The sequence below is a fragment of the Gymnodraco acuticeps genome, unplaced genomic scaffold (genome assembly GCF_902827175.1).
Source record: "Gymnodraco acuticeps unplaced genomic scaffold, fGymAcu1.1, whole genome shotgun sequence".
Lineage (NCBI taxonomy): Eukaryota > Metazoa > Chordata > Actinopteri > Perciformes > Bathydraconidae > Gymnodraco > Gymnodraco acuticeps.
The window spans coordinates 52,501-76,677 of NW_022991932.1; the positions used below are offsets into that span (position 1 = coordinate 52,501).

General features: G+C 41.6%; 2 protein-coding genes across 4 annotated transcripts in view; both read left to right on the forward strand.

The window, feature by feature from the left end:
* Positions 1-2,443, forward strand: part of myom2a (myomesin 2a) — a gene marked incomplete at its 5' end in the record, with an annotated part of 52,904 nt that extends 50,461 nt beyond the window's left edge. For 2 of the 3 annotated variants that reach the window (XM_034200251.1, XM_034200250.1), the window contains 1 exon segment: positions 989-1,525. In XM_034200251.1, the coding sequence (XP_034056142.1) occupies positions 989-1,525 (537 nt within the window). 3 annotated transcript variants of the gene reach the window in all.
* Positions 2,444-9,161: 6,718 nt separating this feature from the next.
* On the forward strand, positions 9,162-22,817 carry LOC117535721 (protein FAM83B-like). The gene is made up of 5 exons (XM_034200243.1): positions 9,162-9,311; positions 10,817-11,291; positions 14,536-14,700; positions 19,307-19,431; positions 20,481-22,817. The coding sequence occupies exons 2-5, from the start codon at positions 10,848-10,850 to the stop codon at positions 22,606-22,608; spliced, it is 2,862 nt and encodes a 953-aa protein (XP_034056134.1). The 5' UTR covers positions 9,162-9,311; positions 10,817-10,847; the 3' UTR covers positions 22,609-22,817.
* Positions 22,818-24,177: the final 1,360 nt, after the last annotated feature.

Below are 24,177 nucleotides of genomic sequence, written 5' to 3' on the forward strand. Positions count from 1 at the left end.
GGAGAGATTTAGTTTTGCCGGTATTCAACATATTTGACCAGTCATAGTCCGGTAATTATTTACACTCTAAGAAGAGTCCTACACAACAGACATGGCGTCAAAAAGGAGTAATGTGTGGAAATATTTCGAACAGGTTAGTGAGTGCGGTGTAGAGTGCAAACTATGCCAAATTAAACTTATATACATACTATACCTTGCTATACCCGCAACCTGTTCCAGCTGAGAGGGTCTTCTCTACAGCTGGCCTGATTGTGAATCCCGCACATGAAAGCCTATAGCTGTCAAACTGTGATCACCAGTTCAATACATTTGACAAATTAGACTTGGTTTCGATACTTATTTGGACATGTATGTATTTATTTCCAAAAGTTATTAAAAAAAATTTAGAATTTTATTTTTTACCCAATTTTATTTTTTTATAGGATATGTACATTTCGGTTAACCGGTTAACCGTTTTTTGGGGGGTCGAATATTCGAATATACATTTGCTTTCAAATTCCCATCCCTAATCTCAACCAAGTTTCAATTATAAGTTCCATTTGTAAAAGATCAAACAGCTTTTATAAGATGTTTTTTAAAAGTCTGAGAAAAGAAAAAAATCTTCTTTAGGTTATGTTGTGATTGGTCAACCGCTTAGAGATGTCCCGCCCCCTTAGCCTATCAAAGGCAATGTGTTGGAGCGCGAGCCAATAGAAACGTGAGTGTTACATAGTGATGTTACTATGTTCAGGAAGTAAACAAAGAGTCCAATGGAGGCATGGAAAACTCGAAAACACAGGGATTTTAGCCTTTGCAGACCATTTACATGCACTAAAACCTATATAACACACTACAGGAAAGGGAAAACCCCTAAAATCAGAATAAATTATATTTCTAGGTGCGCTGACGCTATTGCGATAGGGTTTACAAATGACAGGTTAAGGGGTAATGAAATGTTGTTGTGACATTCTTAGTACATTTTGACCCGATCTCCCCCCCCTCTCCACAGTCTCTGAGCCTGACCTGCACCGTGTGGGGCGAGCCGACCCCCGAGGTCTCCTGGTTCAAGAACGAGCAGGAAGTGGCCTCCAACGAGCACACCAGGGTCACCTTCGAGGGCGGCAAGTTCGCCAGCCTAGTCATCAACAAGGTGACGCCCGACGACTCCGGCAAGTACAGCATCAACGTGAGGAACAAGTACGGCGGGGAGTTCGTGGAGATCACCGTCAGCGTGTACCGGCTGGGAGAGAAGATCCCCGAGCCAAAGCTGGGGCAACCCAAAACCACCGCTGCTCCTCCCTCCAAAACCCCAACTCCGACCCCTAAATCCCAGACCCCGGCCTCCATGAAGAGCCCGACTCCCGCCTCTACTCCTGCTTCTACTCCCATCCCTAAATCTCCGACTCCATCTCGCGGCGTGAAAAGTCCGACTCCAGCCAACACTCCCGCTTCTACCCCCATCCCAAAATCTCCAACTCCATCTCGTGGCGTGAAGTCTCCAACTCCACCCAGATTCATGAAGTCTCCCACCCCTCCCAGGAAGTAAAGGGAAGTGGGGAAGTCTGCGGGGGAAATGATTGCTGTTAGCATCGCTGATTCGTAGCATGAGTGTGAAACCACGAGGTTTTAAAGTTGATGTAGTCACTGGTAAAAAGCCTGGATAAACACTTCCAAAAAACGAGCTTCTAACAGTCTTGTTTCTAGAAGTGCTCTATCATTTCTGAGAGCACGATATATATATAATAAAACAAGAGAGGGTGGCTTTAACAGTGGCTACTAGCATACAGTAGATTCCCTTTTCATGTTAATATCATTCAACTGCTTTGAGTGGGATAAAAGAGGCAAAAAACGTAGAAAGAAAAGTAAAACCAGGGTAGATTTTTTTAAAGCTGCACCTTCCACTATGCAACGATAGTGGAACGCCTTTATACATTATGGATGTTAAAGGATAATTCCAGTTTATTACAACTTTGGTCATTATTAAGTCACTTTAAAGCGGTCAGGAAACACAGGCTGTACACAAGTATCCAGGGTAAACACACTTATTTGATGGATAAAAGTCAAAATAAGTGTGATAAAAAATACAGGGTTTTTTAATCATGTTTCCTCCCTTGTCTCTAGCGATGTATTCCCAGGTGTTATCAGTTTACCTGGTGAGTACAAAGGTATCATAACCACAAAAAAGGTGACCAAAACTAACAAAATAAGACCATAATTGTTATTAACGGAAATCACCATTCAACGAAATAACCTGGGAGTCTTCAGGCACAGAGCTGGGTTGGAAATGAACACCAGATTCCAGATCATTTTTGTTTTCTCTCTGGGGTGTTTCAAGTTGTCCTCCTTTATCCCAGGTAGCTTCACCAGCTGACGATGATCCTGTGAGTGAATATATTCATGTCTTCAACATGTCGTGTTTCCCCCAAAGCTTTGAAACGGCAATAAACGTTACTTATCAACCTCCTCTCTGTGTCTCTGTGATTAATATCGTCTCTCTTGTTCAGCTCTTATAAGGACGTTTGAGATAGTTTTGCCCCAAAAGAAGAAGGGTTTATTGGTTTAAACTCTGTCCAGATGATTGTATAGTTGTCATTAAACCTATAGATTTTAAGGTTCAGATATCCGCCTGTTTGTAAACTACATGGATCTCTAAATATTAAATATTTTAAAATTACTGACAAGTGAAGGTACTATCTCCAAACACCAGAGGCCTCGACATCAGTAAAAGTGATTCACCCATACTTCTCTTAAAGGTGGGGTAGGTAATTTTGGAGAAACCAGCTCGAGTGCGCTAGAGTTTGAAAATAGACAGCCGGAACAAATCTGCCACTTCCTCACAGAGCCCCTCCTCCAACACACACGAACACGCACATGACCAATGAGGGCACGAGATAAATTTGTGCACAGATGGTAGGCTGACAGGCAGGTAGGCCATCCAGTTACTTTAGCCGGGCCGGCTCAGATGATTGGTCGTGCTTTTTACAGCGCCACGGCTTCCAGAGATGATATTATTATGGATTTGTTGTCAAAGCACTTGTTAAGAGCATTCCATGGAATATAACAACAAGTGTATCTCGAGACTTATCTGCCCCACCTTTAATTTAAGTAATCATTTCTTTAATTAACCCTCCTCTGTTTCGGCCCAGAGTTTTCTCTTTGTCATGGCATTTATATTTCATGCCCCAGAATGCACCACGGCTCCAATTCCTGTATGTTTTGAAGTGATAGATGGCGTGTTAGAAATACTTTATACTGTATATCCCCACTGTGTAGCATGACGGGAAACCATGTTGAGACTTTGAGTTTGTTTTTAAGTACAGAAAAGAGTGAGTGACCTTGGATCATTATTGAATTACGACTATTGAGTTTATCCCAGTCATTATCTTTAGCTGATACTCCCTGATCACATTTCAAACTTAGAGAATTTATTCAAAAATAATTTGCAGTCAAGTCTGAATCCTCTTGGAGATTAAGGTTTCTCCTCCCAGGCTGCAAATTGCTCTCAACAGAAACCAGTGAGTCCTTTGCAGGATGAGTGGGTGATACACACTAATGGCTACCAATACAAACCCTTTATTGGAGTTCAAAATGAAAACGCGGATACAAGCGGCCGAGATGGGTTTTCTCCGCAGGGTGGCTGGTGTCTCCCTTAGGGATAAGGTGAGAAGTTCGGTCATCAGGGAGGGACTCGGAGTTGAGCCGCTCCTCCTTCGCGTCGAAAGGAGCCAGTTGAGGTGGTTCGGGCACCTAGTTAGGATGCCACCTGGGTGCCTCCCTAGGGAGGTGTTCCAGGCACGTCCAGCTGGGAAGAGACCAAGGGGTAGACCTAGGACCAGGTGGAGGGATTATATCTCTTTGCTGGCCTGGGAGCGCCTTGGGATCCCCCAGTCAGAGCTGGTTGATGTCGCCAGGGAAAAGAAAGTTTGGGGCTCTCTACTGGAACTGCTACCCCCGCGACCCGACCACGGATAAGCGGGAGAAGATGGATGGATGGAAAATGAAAACACAACAATTCAAACTGGAGTTCAATATGATGAACTTGCTTACAAATGAGATATTACCCCTAAGACATATTAAAACGATCTAACAGAAATACTTTTAAAGAAAAATATACTAAACCAATTCCTTTGCAATCAATGTGTATTCTCTTGAATATTATAGTACTCTTTCACATTGTTAGAGGCACTTGAAACTGCACCTTGGCAATTGTAAGGTTCATATCAGTATTTAGTGTCTCTACTTTAAAGAGTCCTCTCCTGCTGATGCTCAGGTGTATATCAGTATGTAGTGTCTCTACTTTAAAGAGCCCTCTCCTGCTGATGTTCAGGTGTATATCAGTATGTAGTGTATCTACTTTAAAGAGTCCTCTCCTGCTGATGTTCAGGTGTATATCAGTATGTAGTGTCTGTACTTTAAAGAGTCCTCTCCTGCTGATGTTCAGGTGTATATCAGTATGTAGTGTCTCTACTTTAAAGAGTCCTCTCCTGCTGATGTTCAGGTGTATATCAGTATGTAGTGTCTCTACTTTAAAGAGTCCTCTCCTGCTGATGTTCAGGTGTATATCAGTATGTAGTGTCTCTACTTTAAAGAGTCCTCTCCTGCTGATGTTCAGGTGTATATCAGTATGTAGTGTCTCTACTTTAAAGAGTCCTCTCCTGCTGATGTTCAGGTGTATATCAGTATGTAGTGTCTCTACTTTAAAGAGTCCTCTCCTGCTGATGTTCAGGTGTATATCAGTATGTAGTGTCTCTACTTTAAAGAGTCATCTCCTGCTGATGTTCAGGTGTATATCAGTATGTAGTGTCTCTACTTTAAAGAGTCCTCTCCTGCTGATGTTCAGGTGTATATCACAGCCTGTCCTCCTACAAAAAACGACCATATAGGTCGATTGTTCAGCAGCTAAATACGACCCAGAGTCACGTTTTAAAGTGTAGCACCTCTAGTGGTCGTGTAAGAAACAACATGCTCCTGTCGATTGCAAACGCTCCGGAGGGTCGTTATTCACAAATTACCCTCTGGAAAATCCTAAATTGTGGAATAGTTTGGCCATTAAAATGCTTTTTTATTAGATTTCTAGCGAGAAGTGTATATTGTACTTTTATAATCTACGTCCAGTGGATGTGTAGGATCTACAGTTTGATAGATATACGAAGATAATTTGAGGTCTCGCCAGGAGAACGTGTACTGTATATGGGGCAGCTTACATGTAAAGTTAGCATGGGTGAAAACAGCATTTCCGGTCTCGAAGTTTTCATAATAAAACCGGAAGTATTCCCCACACTGTCAAATGATCTCCATTACTCATCCACTTAAAAACATCAGTTTATCCTTGTTATTACACAATATTGATTGGTTTAAATTGTGTACAATGCTTTTGTGTTTTTAACCGTCGATTCGGAGATACAAATAGTTTTTTCGGAGTTTAGACACTACAGAGTTTCCGAAGACACTACACTACCCAGAAACCCCAGCTATCGTTTGGGACTACAACATCCGCCTTGCTTTACAAACCCCGTGATTAGCCCTCAAGCTCTGTGATTGGATGTTGGAGTGGCAGTGCGACAAGGCTACGCCGAATGTCAAACAGCTCTTTGAAATGGAACGGAACCACGCCAGACTATCCAAAACTGGACTTGGACGGGTCCAGCCCAGCCCTCCCCCACAGAATTGCACATGCTGGCTATTGTGTGTTTCGCAATATGTTCTATGGCAAGTCTCTACTGGGAATTGTAGTTTTATAAGACGTTTTCGTATTTCCCACAATTAGAAGTTGCCAGTATTAAACTGTATACATCCCTGGAGGTTTAGGGGATACGAAACACATTGGTGTTATCAAATTTAAAACATATAATTAATACATGGGTGAAAATTGCTTGTGCCCATAATGGGCAGCATTAATATACCCACATGACAGCTAAGGTCAGAAGAGCTTTATTTAACAGCTGGTCTTATGTCTGTGACCCCTCCTGTTGTTAATTGATAAGCCTGAAACATGCACTTGTCAAGGTTCAGATGCACATTTAGCAAATATGGCAGTAGCCATCGATCATCTTAAGATAATATACTTTATTGATCCCAAGTTGGGAAATGTTTTTGTTACAGCAGCATGTACTACTTTGTTCTACTCCACTACAATTCAGAGGTCAACCTGGTATTTTTACTCTACTACATTTATTTGTGTTACTTTGCAGATTCTGATTAATGATGTGAAATATAAACAACCCTTAAATCAGACTTTCGTTACACCTGAGTAAAATTCAGCCTTATCAGTTTGTCTGTTTTGCACATCCTCCTGTTAATATCTTTGGACGTCCTGCACTAAACTGTTTTATTGTAGAGATCACTACAGTATCTTCTTGATATTTTCTATTCTATATTTCTATCATTGACCCCTATTTTGTATGTAGGCTACTCTTAATATTTAAATGTTTTCATACAAATTAAACTTATTCAACAACTAAATTCAATAACGTGCTTTAACCACTAGGAGGTACGGTTTAGACCAGTGGTCTAGTTAATAAAACATAATAATATCAAACATAATATGACTATTCACTTTATTGTGAAATTAAAACAGAACGGTAAAGGAAAATACAGTTTCAGTCTCTCAATGTGAAGATTATGCATTGTACCATACACTTTTATAGACCTGTAACAGTCAACTGCATGAGGAGTTGGAAAGGTAGTTCAGAAAATCAGTAATATCTTTAAAAACTACAAAACAATCACTTTCTATCAGCTGTGCACCGTTATGGTGTAAATACAGACTATCTACTTATTCGATCAAATATAAAAGTCAGCCGAATTAGTGTTGATACTGCAAGGAAACGTATTGTGTGAAAAGAAATGGAAGATGTTGTTTAATTGTTGATATTTTATGGTCCACGTCACGTATTCAGTTTTGGCGGCATCTCTTCCAGTTTGTCAAAAGGTCTTCTCATCAGGGCTCTATAAATACATATCTACGGCAGATATGTAATATTTAATGCAGCCGAACCGTGTATTACAATGCCGTTATGTGATGACTTCCAAAGAGAAAAGCAAGAACACTCGGAATAAAGTATTATTATTTTTTTTAAAAATGTTTTCCGATTTCATATCACATAAACACCATATCCCGACGTGCATTGCGGCGTGATTTTAGCCTTTATCAAAACCTCTGAAAAAAGAAATGTGTCTCTCAGAATCGAAAGAGAAAACCCTATGGGAAAAACACAAAAGCATTGTACACAATTTAAACCAATTGATGTCGTATAATTAACTAGGATAAACTGATGTTTTTTAGTGGATGAGTACTGCAGATATCACTGTTAAATCATTTGATCATTGGTTTTATTATGAAAACGTCGAGACCGGAAATACTGTTTCCAACCCGTAACTTTACATGGAAGCTTGCCGCATATACACGTTCTCCTGACGAAACCTCAAATCATCTTCGTAATATCTATCAAACTATAGATCCTACATAACGACTGGACGTGGATTCTAAAAGTACAATATATACTTCTCGCTAGAAATCTAATCATAAAGCGTTTTAATGGCCAAACTATCCTACAATTTAGGATTTTACAGAGAGGGTTATTTGTGAATAAACGACCATCTGTAACGTTTGCATTCAACGGGAGCACTAGAGGCCGACAACTTTAAAACGTAATTATAGGTCGTATTAAGTGCTTGAACAAACGACATATTTGGTCGTAATAAGGGCTTGAACAATCGACCCATTTGGTCGTATGAGTTGGAGGACTTGTTGGTATATCAGTATGTAGGGTCTCTACTTTAAAGAGTCCTCTCCTGCTGATGTTCAGGTGTATATCAGTATGTATTGTCTCTACTTTAAAGAGTCCTCTCCTGCTGATGTCCAGGTCTATATCAGTATGTAGGGTCTCTACTTTAAAGAGTCCTCTCCTGCTGATGTTCAGGTGTATATCAGTGTGTAGTGTCTCTACTTTAAAGAGTCCTCTCCTGCTGATGTTCAGGTGTATATCAGTATGTAGTGTCTCTACTTTAAAGAGTCCTCTCCTGCTGATGTTCAGGTGTATATCAGTATGTAGTGTCTCTACTTTAAAGAGTCCTCTCCTGCTGATGTTCAGGTGTATATCAGTATGTAGTGTCCTCTACTTTAAAGAGTCCTCTCCTGCTGATGTTCAGGTGTATATCAGTATGTAGTGTCTCTACTTTAAAGAGTCCTCTCCTGCTGGTGTTCAGGTGTATATCAGTATGTAGTGTTCTCTACTTTAAAGAGTCCTCTCCTGCTGATGTTCAGGTGTATATCAGTATGTAGTGTCTCTACTTTAAAGAGTCCTCTCCTGCTGATGTTCAGGTGTATATCAGTATGTAGTGTCTCTACTTTAAAGAGTCCTCTCCTGCTGATGTTCAGGTGTATATCAGTATGTAGTGTCTCTACTTTAAAAGAGTCCTCTCCTGCTGATGTTCAGGTGTATATCAGTATGTAGTGTCTCTACTTTAAAGAGTCCTCTCCTGCTGATGTTCAGGTGTATATCAGTATGTTGTGTCTCTACATGTCTCCATGCTTTAATGTTCAAAAAGCTCTTTATTTCTCTCATACTCTCTGTGCTGCAGCACCTCTTTTCACCCTCTGTCTGAAACCAGAGCCCAGTCTGCTCTGATTGGTTAGCTGGCCGGCTCTGTTGTGATTGGTCAACCACATAGAGATGTCCCGCCCCTTAGCCTATCACGTATAATGTGTTGGAGCCCTAGCCAATAAAAGGGTGAGTGTACAGTGATGTCACTTAGTTCAGGAAGTAAACAAAGGAGTCGAATGGAGGAGTTTCAGGCAGGGGGGGGGGGGAGGAAACACAGGGATTGTAGCCTTTGCAGACCATTTACATGCACACAAATTAACACACTACAGGGAAGAGAGAACCCTAAAAAGCTTAATTGGGCCTATACAAAGTTTTCCTCTCAAACTTCTAACTACACGTAATCCATCTTTTGTAGCAGGATCATTTTGAAAGGTAATGTACTGTTTGTCAGGAGGTACCCTGATTCATGCAGCTGCACTGAATAAACAAACACAAACATGCTCATATTGTGTTGTATTCAGGCTCAAAGGGTAAACAAACCTGCTCTCACACCTGAAACTCTCAGGTGAGCAGAGAGGGGCGGGGCTTGTTTCAGAATGAGATCTGTCAGTGCTGCCAACAGGGTAGGTACGAGTACTCTTCCTCTGAATAGACACTTCAAATCCACACCTTACTGCTGCTGCTGATTCATACACACACACATGAACACACACACACACACACTTCACTTTGTTCCTTCTAAGCTGTTGGAGGACTCAGCACAGGATTTATTTTACCAGTCATGAAGTAAGTCTGTAAATCTTTTTCGTTAAAAAGTTAAAGGATATCCGCATGTCTTGAACTGTTTTCTTGCTTCTGGTGAATAGCACTTGTTAGACAGGTTTTCACATTTTCCCACTCATTGAGTTCTTCTTTATAAAATGTTACTGTGACTATAGGCGTCACATGAATGTAGACGACTCAAAAGTACTGTATTGTTCTCTGAATTCATGTGGAGTGAAGTTTAAAGAAGCATAACGTTACGTCCAACACTGGTCTTGACCCTACATTATGAGACAAAGCTTGAAAAAGTTATTCTGCTTTATGATGAACTTTTACAGGAAACGTTGTCATTTAATCCTAAAAACCCCTTTTTTCTTAATCACTCGACTCTCCTGTTGTTATTGCAGTTTCACTACTACTAAGTCATTTATTCAGATTTGATAAGCACAAATGATTACATTGCTTTTTAAAGAGATGTTATCCTTTTAGAATAAAAAATTCACCGCCTATTGGCTTAAAATGTATACAACTCGGTTGCCATGCATTGAAAACGTTTTAAACACAAGAAAACAGTAACATCTTAAACCATTCCTGCACAAAAATCCACTTTTTTGGTGCCTAACAAATCAAATCCAGTATTTTGAGAGAAATAATCAGGTTATCTAATGCTAGAATCAAATAATACAAACTCTATTGATGCACAAGGGAATAATTTATACAAAACATATATAAATATCTGGAATTGGTTGCTCGAAAGTTGGTGTTAAAAGAAATTGCCTGCTTGTTGTTGTCAGTTTCAGTACATTTGAGTGTGTTTTGACACCAGAAAACAAAAGCATCTCAAACCATTCCTGCTAAAATAATCCTCTTATTGAGCGTGTTTAAGACCTTTATGATGATTTCTGTTTTACTTTTTACTTCTACTCCACTACATTTCAGTGGCAAATTGGCAAAACTGTATATTTGTTATTAAAATGTTATCCAACTGTCTTGCATGCCTGTCACTGTTTACCTAACTGTTGTAAATTGCACTTGTTGGACAGGTTTTTATATTTTCTCTCTCATTGAGCTCTCCAGTGTTGCTTCATTTACATTTTGTAGTGTGGCAGCATGTAAACAGCAACCTTCCTTTTTATTTCATTGATTGGTTTCATCTGTCTTTATCGATTGATATAGTTAGTATCCGAATAAAAAGGGTCACATATCAGAAATCCTTTATTTGCCCCACAGAAGTGACATTTATGGTGCTACCTCATAATTGGTTGGTTGGTTGGTTGTTGGTTGGTTGGTTGGTTGGTTGGTTGGTTGGTTGGTTGGTTGGTTGGTTGGTTGGTTGGTTGAATTAATGAATGGATGAATGGATGGGTTGGTTGATGGATGGATGGATGTATTGGCGGACGGATGGTTTGATTGGTTGGTTGGTTGGTTAGTTAGTTAGTTAGTTAGTTAGTTAGTTAGTTAGTTAGTTAGTTAGTTAGTTGATTGATTGGTTAGTTGATTGATTATTAACACATCTTCTCACATTAAAGGTAAAGAGAGGCCTGTGGAGATTTTTCGACCATGGAGTCCAATCTGTCCGGCCTGTCTTCCCTGAAAGAAGAAGGCGATCTGCTCTACATTCAGCCACATTATAAGGAGACTTATCGCCTGGCCATCTACGCGCTGCTGTGTGGAGGCCAGGAGGCGTACGAGGAGTTCCTCAGGGTGGAGCAGATCAGCCACTTCCTGTCGGAGGAGGAGATCCAGTTCATTTTGGAGCATGCAGAGCTACCGGTGCTGGAGGACGACGACTCCTCGGAGGGGAAGAAGGTCACGGATGAAGCCAGCCCCTCCACCTACTTCCCCACTGAGTCCGATGAGGAGGTGCCGGACCTGGACCTGGGCTGGCCTGAGGTCTCTCTGGAGGGGGCGGAGACCTCCATCAGCCTGCTGTTCAACCCCCCCAGGCTCAACACCCCCACCATCAAAGAGGTGGTGCGCAAACAGATCCAGGAGGCCAGGCTGGTGAGAACTAAATACTGTTACATACTTTCAAACACAGGGGGAGAAGTACTCAGATCCATAGGTGTCCTTTACACTGGGGAAGCTGGGGACTTTTTTAAAGAATACTGTATGTTAATAATTTTCTGCGTGCACCAAGAAATGTAATAATGCGAATGTTTCAGAAGGGTTTGTTTGCACAATAAAACAGCAGGAAGTGCAATGTAAATATATATTTTTTAAATATGCATAGTCTGAAGAATCTAACAAGTTAACAAAGAAAAAAACAACCTACTGACAAAAAATGCACCAATAAGTTGAACAAATGTAAGTTCTAATTTCTTACTCGTTAATGATTTCCTATGAATGACCGTCATTTTTGCGAATAACAATTTAGCATTACGCTCTTATGATACACAGTAATGCATTTTTTAGAATAATACGTCAAAACACACATATAATAATATTTACACACGGCATCTATTGCACGTCTGCCCGTCCTGGGAGAGGGATCCCTCCTCTGTTGCTCTCCCTGAGGTTTCTCCCATGTTCCCTTTAAACTGTGGGTTTTCTCCGGAAGTGTTTCCTTGTACGATGTGAGGGTCTAAGGACAGAGGGTCTAAGGACAGAGGGTCTAAGGATAGAGGGTCTAAGGACAGAGGGTCTAAGGACAGAGGGTGTCGTATTGCCATACTGATATTCTGTACACACTGTGAAGTCCACTGAGACAAATGTAACATTTGTGATATTGGGCTATATAAATAAACATTGATTGATTGATTGAAATGATATAAATTGCGTGTTAAAGGTTTTATCTGAGCCCTTATGTCCAAAACACTTATCCAGGAAAAGTGACGCCTTTGCTCGGATACTCAACTTAGCTAAAGGAGAAATACTGTGATCTTAAAATACTTCATTACGAGTACAGTTTAAATGTCCTATTCGTAGAAGTACAGACATATTATTAAGCAAAACTGTGAAAAGTAAGAGTATACTCTCAATAGTACAACAGACCAGTGTGTTTATGTATTTTAAAATACAAGTACTGTATGTCAGAAGTAAAGTTAGGTAAACACCTGAGTAAATGCACTTTCTACTACTGTTTTTAAAAAGCGCAGTGAAGGTGAGGTCAGAGTTATGCGTCAGCAGGATGAATGTGAGGAGTTTCATCTCACTGTTTTTGGTGCTCACACCCAAAGACACAAAGTAATGGACAGCACAAAGACACAATGAGAGGCGTTGAAGAAGAGCAGAAAACACACATCTAACTACATTTTTCTCTGCATAAACAACAGCTCACTGAACGCCCTGTGGTGCTCATCCCATGGTCTAAAAATACACCAGCTGTAGTAAAGTAATGCATTGCAAACAACTTGTACGATATGAAGGCCGGTAATGGCTGGATTTTATAACGCATCAAAAGGCTCCAGCTTTAAGAGAAATGTCTCTACACTTGACTTGGGATATTTCAAACAAGAAACAAATCAGAAAATCGCTTATCAGCAAATAAATATAATATAATTGTATCATTAAGAGTCACGAGCCCAGCAGTAAGTTATACAAAACATATTATCATCTAGAATATTAAGGTGATGAGCACATGGATACATCAACAACCGTAATACCATATACTGTATGTTATTATGAAATAAAATGCATTATGTTCTTCTGTGATTTGAAGCAGAGTTTTAAGCCTCTTGTATTTAAAACGCAGGACTTTTACTCGTAACGCAGTGTTTTTGCGTAAAACATCTGACTCCCTAAGCTGAACAGCAGATGTTGGCACTATAATATAAGTACATGTTTGTTGTAACAGTTTATTACATAAGAGAAAGTGAGCAGCAACAAGTACTTTGTGAGGAAAGGAGTACAAGTCTGTGCAGCAGCTATTAAAGTGAAACGTGTGACCTTCAGCTGGCAGGAAACTGACTTTTAGAAATAAAACACCTGAGGAGATGGATTAGTCTGCTCTTCCAAATATCAATAATGAATCCACTTGCCTCTGCATGAGTAACATGTCTTTACATTTACAAAATATGCATTTTACTCCCCACACCCTCTGTGTTCATCCGTTCATCCTCACAGACAGAAACAGATCATTTGCATGCAGAGAGAAGTAGAAAGGTCTGAATAGAAAAGGTTAACGTAAAGGCCAAGTTCTCCTTCAGACACTCGGCAACGTGTCTTAGTCTGTGTGTTCTCTGCTGGAGCTAATCATTCACAAAGTACTGTGGGGGGGTGTGTGTGTGTGTGTGGTGTGTGTGTGTGTGTGTGTGTGTGTGTGTGTGTGTGTGTGTGTGTGTGTGTGTGTGTGTGTGTGTGTGTGTGTGTGTGTGTGTGTGTGTGTGTGTCCACCTTCTGAGGATGATGTATGTATTGCTTACAGTGTATCAGCTTGATTTGCACTTCTTGTATTCATGTCCTGTAAAACATTTGCATTGAACAAACCATAAATCAGATTTCAGGTAGCTCCTTTATCCCCTCAGAGAACCACTCCTCTTCTAATTACTGAAACATGTATTTAGAAGAACATCCTGCGTGTGTGTCAGAATAATAATATACCTCGTAAAGTTTCAAAAAGAGCTAACTCTTTAATAACACGGTGAGCATACCGATCCTTTTTTATTCTTCCATGGCAAGTATGTTTTAATGATGTCTTGAAATGGCTTAAATCACGATAAAAAACATTCAATATTGCCACAAAAAAGGTTAAAAGTTTGTGTTTACATGTTGTGCATGCAGACAAAGAAATGCACACATCCCGATATATAGTCATTCCTTTGTTCACACCCTCTTTTACATCTTAATCAGAAATCAAATACATGTTGAATAAAATAGAAACTAATACAAATCTTAATGCAAACGTAAGAAGACATTTAAACCTAAGAAGTTAAAGGAAAGATGTCCCAATCAAAGATAAAATAAATAATAGTTACACTCAGGGCCGTCCCTCCTTACAGGCCGATCATGCAGACTGCGTGGAGCCTCACCTATGCGCTTATGCGGCGCAATTAGTGTGGCGCGGCACGGTTTCGCCGCTGCGAGGCTCCACTAGCACCAATAAAATAAAATAAAACAATACAAAACAAAAATGTATTTAAACATAAATAACAATGTGTTTCACTTGGAGGAACATTTGTTGAGCAACATCTGTCAAATAAATGTCTTCATAACTCGGAATCCTTTTTCAATTTTTCAACTCTCACAGAATAACTTTGTTTTTCTTCCTGTATTAAAATGTGTTTTCAATTGTTTATCGTTTCTCCAGTGTATCGCCATAGCGATGGACGTGTTCACTGACGTGGATATTTTCAAAGAGATCGTCACGGCCACGCTGAGAGGAGTGGTGGTTTACATCCTGCTGGACCAGTCTCAGATCAGGAGCTTCCTCAACATGTCGCAGAGGGTGGGCATCAACATCCAGGACCTCAAGGTGGGACATAAAGAACATTAGACGTTGGTTTCTGCCGCCATATTACACAGGAGCTTAAAGGTGCCATTTTGGAAGTTACTGTATCTACCGTTGGGAATGAAGTGGAGCTTCGCAACCCAACACATCTCGCTTTAAGCCTTATTCTAGTGCAATGACACGATATTGAGTGGGACGAGTGTCATTTGGAAAAAAACACAGATTTTTGTCTGTGAGTTGAGGGACATTTCAGAGGATCTCAGTCTCCCATTTGAGTGTTTCTTAAAGTCTAACTTATGGAAAACAAGCAAGTTATTATATGTTTATGTGTTAATCTCATGACAATTTAACAGCATGACAAAACTTTAACTTATTTTAAATCTAGACACCAAAACTAAATCTGTAATAATAATAATAATAATAAATAATATTTTTATAGCGCCTTTCAGGAAACCCAAGGTCGCTTGGTCGCTGTACATTTTGTAACCTTGTCAATCCGGTAATATAATAGTGCCTTATATTTTTGTATTTTCTTTGCTGCTATTACTGTTTTAATGTATCTGTTTCTATTTCAAACTACATAGAGATAGATCTGCACATTTTGTGTTGCACAACAAGTATAATGACAATGATGATGTTGTGATTAATTGTGATTTGAGGTTTAAAACAGAAAAAGGTTCCAGAGTTATTTTTGTATTTCTGCCCCTGCACCATCATGTCCATCCACCAGTTTAGACATCCACCTGTCAGGGTGATGCTTGTTCTTTATCCAGAGAAGTGCAGTAGTCTTTGGATCAAACTACTGCTTGTCCACTAGTCGTGTTACCATTACCAGCGGACATGTCTTTCGTTTTCTGAGAGTCCCAGTGCAATAGCATGTGATCTGTCCACAGAAAGCCAAAGGGCAAGAGCCTGGAGATCTTTGGGTTCATGAAGGGACAGATGATCACAGTGTAGACTTAGCGTGAATCTTTCTTGCTGTAACAATGTATTAAACGTAATTTAACATTTGTTTGAAGGGCTGAAAGGGACCGAGTATGGGCTCAGAACAGTCTCATAATACACACATGCACACAGAAGGATTCAAACTTGTATTTGCGGATCCATACTTGTGTTTTCAATGCACACACAAATGTGTTCCGTTTCATATACATGTAAATAAAATCCAAATACAGAAAAAAGTTTTACATAGGCCTATGTATTTTTGATCCTCACTTATTAGTTTTCCGTTTAAATCCCCTGCACCTGCAAACACAAACCGCTTTCTGTGCACGGATCGCTGTGCATTCGTGTGTGGGTTTTTTGAGACTCCCCTGACGGTCAGCCGATTCGTACTTGTAATTTGTTCTATCTATAGCCAATCAGATGTCTCCTTCATTCTAAGCCAATCACATGAGCGCGCCCCCACGAGGTTAAGATTACTTCATATACGCATTTTGCGCAGTCCGGTCAGCTCGCTAAACAGAGGGCGGAGCATTAGGTGATCATGCAGAGCTGCGTGTCTCCATCAGACTCAGCAGCTGATCTGATCTCTCTCTTGCGTCCGGTTATACTTCACTCGCGTTTATGTCCATATCGATCAGATCCAGCTCTCCTGGTCGGCCTTTATAGAGAGCACCGATCAAACTATTTAGAGTGAATATCGGCCGATAATGACCGGCGGGGCTCCCCCCCGTTAACAGTTCACTGTCTAGCACTGGCTTCGTAGTGCACTGATCGATTAGGCTAAGCTAACCTGTAACAACTTCATACAGACATAAATAAAGCAGCTGTATTCGCCATACAGGAAACACACATGTAAAACGGTTTTGCCTGTCGTTTTTGTGTACACAAGCATTCATAAATGATTCGGAAAGTGGCGCTGTACCTTAATAATATAAAGGCTTGTATTTGCGTGCATTTCCTGTTCGGAAAGTGTACTGAGAGTGGAGGGTGTCCTGAGATTAGCGCCTGCAGGCAGGCTCCATGGAGCTATCAGCTCCGGACTGCGCAAAATGCGTACATGAAGCGCTACGTCATGAACGCAAGAAATCTACCCTCGTGGGGGCGCGCTCATGTGATTGGCTTAGAATTGAGGAGACATCTGATTGGCTATAGATAGAAATAATTACAAGTACGAATCGGCTGACCGTCAGGGGAGTCTCAAAAAACCCACACACGAATGCACAGCGATCCGTGCACAGAAAGCGGTTTGTGTTTGCAGGTTCAGAGGTTTTAAACGGAAAACAAATATGTGAGGATCAAAAATACATATGTAAAACTTTTTTCTGTATTTGGATTTTATTTACATGCATATGAAACGGAATACATTTGTGTATGCATTGAAAAACACAAGTATGGATCCGGAAATACAAGTGTGAAACCTTTTGCGGATCATGAAATACAAGTGTGAATCCTTCTGTGCGCATGTGTGTATTATGAGACTGTTCTGAGCCCATAACCAAGTGTGATATCCCGGAGGTGTATAAGGATCAAGGCTTTTATGAGTGGGTCGATGTTCTCATGCAACGAATACAGAATGACATGCACAAGCCTGCAGTGACCTTTGCAGTCTTACGCAATTACACTGATCTAATAATGGTGAGAAAGTCCTGAAAAAGGCAGTAAGATAAATGTAGTCAGAGATTTGTAATCTGTGAAAACATGAGTTTTGCAAATGCTTAATAAGAAAGAAACACAAGTTAGTTTGACCTCAAAGATGCACATAATGTGATTTTGTAAAATAAACAAAGACTCCACAGGCCATCTCTATTGCTTCAATTAGTTTGACCAATTGAACACAATACATCCTAAATCTACTCACCATTAATCATTCTAGAAAGATAAGCATCCTTGATGGACTCAAACATTGATTTCTTAAATGCACGTGTGGAGTTTAGGATTTTAAGATTTAGAAATTGCTTATTTTCTGGAAAATTCGAAGAATAGGAAGATAGACTAATTAAAGCTATTAAACCACACTCAAAAGTAAACAATCTAACACAATAACACCATTTTCGGAAAACGCCCCGTCTTCCCGCCCTTTTAGCCGTATTTTTGCAGATTGTTATTCCCCCGATGAATAGAATAGAAACATTTAATGTCATTGCGCATGTACATGATGTCTCCTGCAGAGGAAGCTTTGCCTGTGGCTCGACCTTTCTTCTGTTGGCAGAGCTTTCAGTGGCTTAAGTCTGACATTTGCTCCACACCCTGGTGAAAGCGCTGTCATTTACCAGCACGTCCCTGCTACGTGCACCATTACCTGTCATTATTCATGCGAGACACCGTAGGACAGATCTGTTCGAGGCTGGATTTTCCTGTTGAGCAGCAGCAAGAGGAGGTTAGAGCAGGAAGAGAAACACATCACGCTGAAAGAAGAAACCGCTGAGACAGTATTATAAATACCAGACGCAGAGAAACTGACACACAGGTTTCATCATGTTGAGGATCACAAAGGGTGTGTGTGTGTGTGTGTGTGTGTGTGTCTGTCTGTCTGTCTGTCTGTCTGTCTGCCTGCCTGTCTGTCTGTCTGTCTGTCTGTCTGTCTGCCTGCCTGCCTGCCTGCCTGCCTGCCTGCCTGCCTGCCTGCCTGCCTGCCTGTCTTGTCTGTCTGTCTGTCTGTCTGTCTGTCTGTCTGTCTGTCTGTCTGTCTGCCTGCCTGCCTGTCTGTCTGCCTGCCTGCCTGTCTGTCTGTCTGTCTGTCTGTCTGCCTGTCTGCCTGTCTGTCTGTCTGTCTGCCTGCCTGCCTGCCTGTCTGTCTGTCTGTCTGTCTGTCTGTCTGTCTGTCTGTCTGTCTGTCTGCCTGTCTGTCTGTCTGCCTCTCTGCCTGTCTGTCTGTCTGTCTGTCTGTCTGTCTGTCTGTCTGTCTGTCTGTCTGTTTGTCTGTCTGAAGCCTGGGTAAAATACAATGTCTTCTGATTTAAGGCAGAATGAAAGGAGATGTACATGTATTAAATATCTAAGACTGATGGACTGTGTTTGTTGAATTCACTTTTAACTCTTCACCTAAACTAACCGATTATTATTAATCCCCTCGGGGAAATGCAGTTTTTACTCTGTTGTTATACAGTTATAGAACAGTTGATACAAACACATGCACAAACAGGATCTATACATGCATTAATGGAGAGGTTTTTGGGGAAAGGATGGCCATAGTATAGCACCTTGGGGCACTTTGGGGAGATTGTTGCATTGCTCCAGAAAACCATTGTTTGTTTTTAAATATAATGTATTCATTTTTATTTTGTTGGTCTGTGCAGTGATTTGAACCAGTGACCGTTTGGTGACCATCTGGTTCCCAGGTCAAGTCAACACAATTGCTCTTCTGCCTGAGTCCCTGAAAGAGTCGAAATTGTCATTGCTATAACGTGGTCCAATACAAATGTTGCTTTCTTTTTCCACAAAGCCAATGGGCTGGCGGCAACGGGTCAACCAGGAAGTGCATAAGCTACTGCTCAACACACAGAACTTTGTCTTTACATTTCATGCTTGAAAATGGCAGTTTTCTCAGTTACAGCTAGTTAGCATGATGTAGCAGAGCAAAGAAACTCCACTCCAAATACTGCTAATGTGGCTGCGTATCTGCTGGATGGTTAAATGCTAAAGTATGTCTAACCTGGTGACCTTTTTGTGTTTGTTTCTCCATCAGAAGCTCCGTGTTCGGACGGTTCCTGGGCTGCGGTATCAGTGCCGCTCCGGGGTGAAGTTCAGTGGAGATTTGGAGCAAAGATTTATTCTGGTGGACTGCCGAACAGTGCTGTTTGGAACATACAGGTGAGTCAGTCCTACTTTTACCCTTGTTCACATGTATTCAAGGCAAGGCAAGGCAAGTTTATTTATATAGCACTTTTCAACACAAGGCAATTCAAAGTGTTTTACAAAAAATGAAAGACATTAAGAAAATGGCATTTAAAATCAGTCATTAAAAAGAAAAGCTAATAAAAGAAACATTAAAAGAAAAAATACATGGATAAAAGTTACAGTGCAGTCTAAGATATGAATAGTTCAATTAAAAGCAGCGGCAAAAAGAAAAGAAAAGTCTTCAGCCTGGATTAAAAAAATTCAGGGGTCTTTTATTAACCTTATTCCAAATAAATCAAATTAATTTGGTGTCTCTTATGGTGTTTTTCTTATTTTTGTATCTTGGCCAGGTGCATAATCCGTATGGTCCGACCACATTCTTAAGAAAAGAAATCTGCATGGCAAGTTTAAAGAGCAGCTTACTTTCTACTCCCTCAACCAATCCTGAATTAAAAAAAGGCCTGAATTTGTCTTGAAAATGCTAATACTTGGGAATTAGGGTTTGATGATTTTTGGGTTCGGTTAGGGTTAGGGTTAAGGAATGCTCCGGTATTGGGACAAAATTAACATGGGATCACTCCGGTCATTGTACGTACTTCGTCTCACTGGAATATTAACGGTCAGATTGAATACAACATTGACCCAATTTCTCCGGTCAATGACGGGAGAGGTTTGAAAGTGACAAAACACTGTTTTCACACATTTAAAAACACTTAAACAATTAAACAATGTTTACCCAGGATTCAGACACCTTCCCTGGGTTACATAGTGCTGTGAAGCAGCCTGTCATCTGGGTGGGAGAGCGAGGTGCTGGAAGGAGCTCTCTGGGTTAGGGTTAGGGTTGTTCTTCACTCAAGTCCAAGAAGTCACAACATCAAGTGAGTTAAATTGAGTTTTCGTTTCTTCTCTGTTGAAGCAGTGAACAAAGGTTTTTGATTTAACAATTAGATGATACAAATGTACAAAAGTTTGTATAAGTAACAGGTTAATGATCCCTGCTGGATTGTGTGTTTCTGTTCCAGCTACACGTGGGCGTTTGAGAAGATCAACCACAGCATGGTCCTGGTGATCACTGGTCAGCTGGTGGGCTCTTATGATGAGGAGTTTAGACGACTTTACGCTCGCTCCACAGTCCCTGCAGTTCTGTCCAAGGAAAAGTCTTTCATCCAGCTCCTGCAAGACGGCGTGACCTTCGGGAGCCCAAACTCCAGCCAGCTTTCCCTCCACCAAATCCACATGAGACCCAAAGTGATGCAAGGCATGAGGAGCGCTCAGGATGGATTTAACAACGGCGCCATGACGAGAGGCCTGAGCGTTCAGGAGAGGCTGAATCAAACTCACTGTTTCGACATGGGGAACCTGGTGCGTGGACACAGTTATGGCGGAGAGCTGCAGAAGTTAAACTCCTCAACTCGACTGAGGATGGGGACTAAAGACCTCGAAGTCCCTGTTGCCCCCGATAAAAAAGGACTTAACTTGCTACAAAACAGGTTGTCTCAACATCACATTAGACACCGAACTCGCTACGGAGCGGACCAAAATCTGATACCATTCAACTCTGAAACATCCCTCCACAGGTGGAAGATGGACGCATACTTTAACGACAGCGACGGGCCTAAAGATGATGCATTATCCCCAATGCCCTCTCCGTATAGCAGCCACACAGGCTTGAATGAGCAGCAATCGCAGATGATCCAACATAGATCGAGGGACATTAAGACCAGGATGGAGGAAATGAGGCAGAAGAGGCTCAGTCTGCAGGACTACAGCAACCTCAGGCAGAGCCAAGAGTCCTTGAGGTCTATGTACCAGGCTCTGGACAGACCAAAGTATTTGTCTTCATTAAGAAGTCTGGACATGAGGCAGAGTATCCCAGAATTAGAGCCAATTGTGCAAAATGGGGTCAGCATGGAACCAACCAATCACAACGACAGTGAGTCAAATAAGGAAGGCGACGAAAGAGAGCAACCTCTCTCTGATGGCCATCGCTCGGCTTCTAACTACGACGTCACGATGGCTCCAGATAAAAAAACAACCCCGAAATACGACTGGCACGAGTCTCTCTCCAGGACAACCTCAGCTGCTGATTTGGAAATACAATTAAACGATCCCTCGCTCAAGCTCTCCCACTTGCAGCCCAGCGGTCTCCAACACCCAAGAGCGATGGAGGCTTTGACGGAGATCCCTGAGGAGAAAGAGGGTTCACGTGTCAACAGCGCCGACTCAGCTGCATTCAAAGAAGCAAATGAGGAGATAGGCGAGAAAGCTCTACCAAAGCAGAACTCTGTGAAATCTAGCATACCTGCAGAACCGAAGCGCCAGGATCAAACCAGACTAAACCCTGGTTCTGTAGGTAAGGCCGCAGAACCAATGCGCCAGGATCAAACCAGACTAAACCCTGGTTCTGTAGGTAAGGCCGCAGAACCAATGCGCCAGGATCAAACCAGACTAAACTCTGGTTCTGTAGGTAAGGTGTCCAACAGCTCAAGCTCAGTCGCTTCACAAGAAAGAAAGAAATCAATATCCAAAGACGAACAAACTGTACCAAAGAGCACTTCCACAGAATCTCAGCATGCCGGTGAAGCTGGGAGTAGTCAAGCGGACAAAAAGCAAACACAACGAGAGGAACCAACCCTTCAAAGGATGAATTCCTTAAGAATGAAAGTACATTCGCTGCTTAACGCTGACGAAAAGAAAGCATCAAAGAAAGAAGAGAAGTCGCTACGAAGAAAGGAATCGCTGAAAACACAAAACCCGTCGGGATCAAACCCACCAATCAGAGCGGACCATTCCCAGGCGGCAGAGCAAACAACACCCAAGAAAGGTAATTCGCCGAGCGTCTCCCGGTCGCAGAGCTCTTTAGCTTCTTCAGCAGACACAGAGAAGCATAAATCTCCGTTCCAGAGATTAACTCCACAGCGATCCAGCAAGAAGAAGCCGAACCCTGCAGGAGAGCAGGAGCGAGGATCGAGGAGCGCTCTGAACGAAGAGGGAGGGATCCCCGCTCGAAACCGCAGAGACCCAGTCTACAGCCGATACGAATACTTGTCCAAACCAGAACTTAAACCTGTGGACAAACAGAGTGGCTCGGACAACAAACTGGGGAAATTCATGCAACGGGTTGGAAATTTGATAAGCAAGAACAAGTAGAGGGTGGAAAAAGTAATAAACGACGCATTGTTCAGGAAGGAAGGCGGTGCTAGTGCGTAATCCATGGATGTTTCTGAAGTTATTCACTGCAAGATTGTTTATATAGCACATACCGACAACTAAGCAACTACACCCAGAACGGTGTTGTGTAAGATATGAATAACTGTTTGATTTAATAAATGGCAGCGACGAAGTCTCTGTACTCCACTCACTACTCTTCAAGGAGTTCTATGTAGAGGTATACATAGTGACTTCATCTGCCAAAAAAGACTTTTAACAGACTCAATTCGGGTCACCGTTAATAATGTCATTGCTGTCTGAGAAAAGGAAAGGTAAGAGGTACTTTATTGATCCCAAACTTGGATTTGTTTGCATTGCAGCAGCATAAAAAACTAAACAAAACAAGGCATTGCACATGAGTAGAAATGACCGATATAAATACATATTATAATGAGCATCCATTAAATAGGGTAAAATAATTGTTGTTGTACATTCCCACTACAGATTGGTCACTATAGTAGAGTAGTGGTAAGTGATTTTGGACACAGCCCGTATTGTTCATTGCTTTATTTGGCTTCCCAACAGAGACACAGTTGGGTGGTTATCACTGCAGCATGCAACATGTTTCTTTTGTTGGATAATGTGTCTTATCGGGGAACACTGTTACCAAAACAAAAGATGCCATTTAACAGGTGTCTGCTTCTAAATGTGTGACCATGAATCGGACGTTACAGGGAAGCCGGGTTGTCAGTCAAGGTGTTTACATTATTAAGATATTGCAGGGTGAATATGACAGTCTAATGCTCAAGCCCGCCTTAACCTGCCATCAGGCCCTGGGGCTGATGGGTTTGTAGGCCCCCTATTTAAACAACAAATCAAAGTCATTTATAGCCTCGGCAGGCTCTGTGATCGCACTTCTCCACTCTGCTCTATGTGCGCCTGGTCCTCTCCTCCAGATGAGTGACGTATCGGGCCTCCCTCATGTATTTGTCCGGTTGCCGTTGGCTCCCCTCCACGTAGCAAGTCCTCGTCATCCTCTCCATCTCCTCCAACATCCCTCATGTTTGTTTTTCCTCTCCCGCTATCAGAACCAGACGGCCTACTTGGCTCCGAGGCCCCGCGGCCGCTCGGTACAGAACTAATCTGTCCTTCCTCCTCATCCTGGCCTACAGGTTTAAAACAACCTGTAAGCTTCCGCATTTTTTGTAATAGCTGCTTGTCTCCAAACTCCTTTTCCCTCAACAATTTCCTTTTCCGAGCGCCACTCTCAAACTTTTTCTTCTCAAACTTTTTCTCCTAAACAACCTTCATCCGTCACTCAATCACTCGCAATTTGAAAAAGTCACATGTGAAACATATTCTCATTCTGATTGGCTGTTAAGTGGTGCCCACTGACAGTTACGGAGTCATCTCTGGAATCCATCGATCTGATTGATTAGCGGAGCAAATGATAAAAATAGTAGGGAAGATATTTTCGTTTGGATTACTGGTCTGGGGGAAGCTCACAAGTGTGTGTGTGTGTGTGTGTGTGTGTATACGTGTGTGTTTGTGTATTTTTGCATTTGTGTG

Excerpts from the sequence above, each read along its gene's own strand:
- LOC117535721 (XM_034200243.1), top strand. The coding sequence starts at position 10,848 with ATGGAGTCCAATCTGTCCGGCCTGTCTTCCCTGAAAGAAGAAGGCGAT. Across the intron at positions 11,292-14,535 it reads AGATCCAGGAGGCCAGGCTG|TGTATCGCCATAGCGATGGA; the intron begins GTGAGAACTAAA and ends TCGTTTCTCCAG. Across the intron at positions 19,432-20,480 it reads GTGCTGTTTGGAACATACAG|CTACACGTGGGCGTTTGAGA; the intron begins GTGAGTCAGTCC and ends TTTCTGTTCCAG.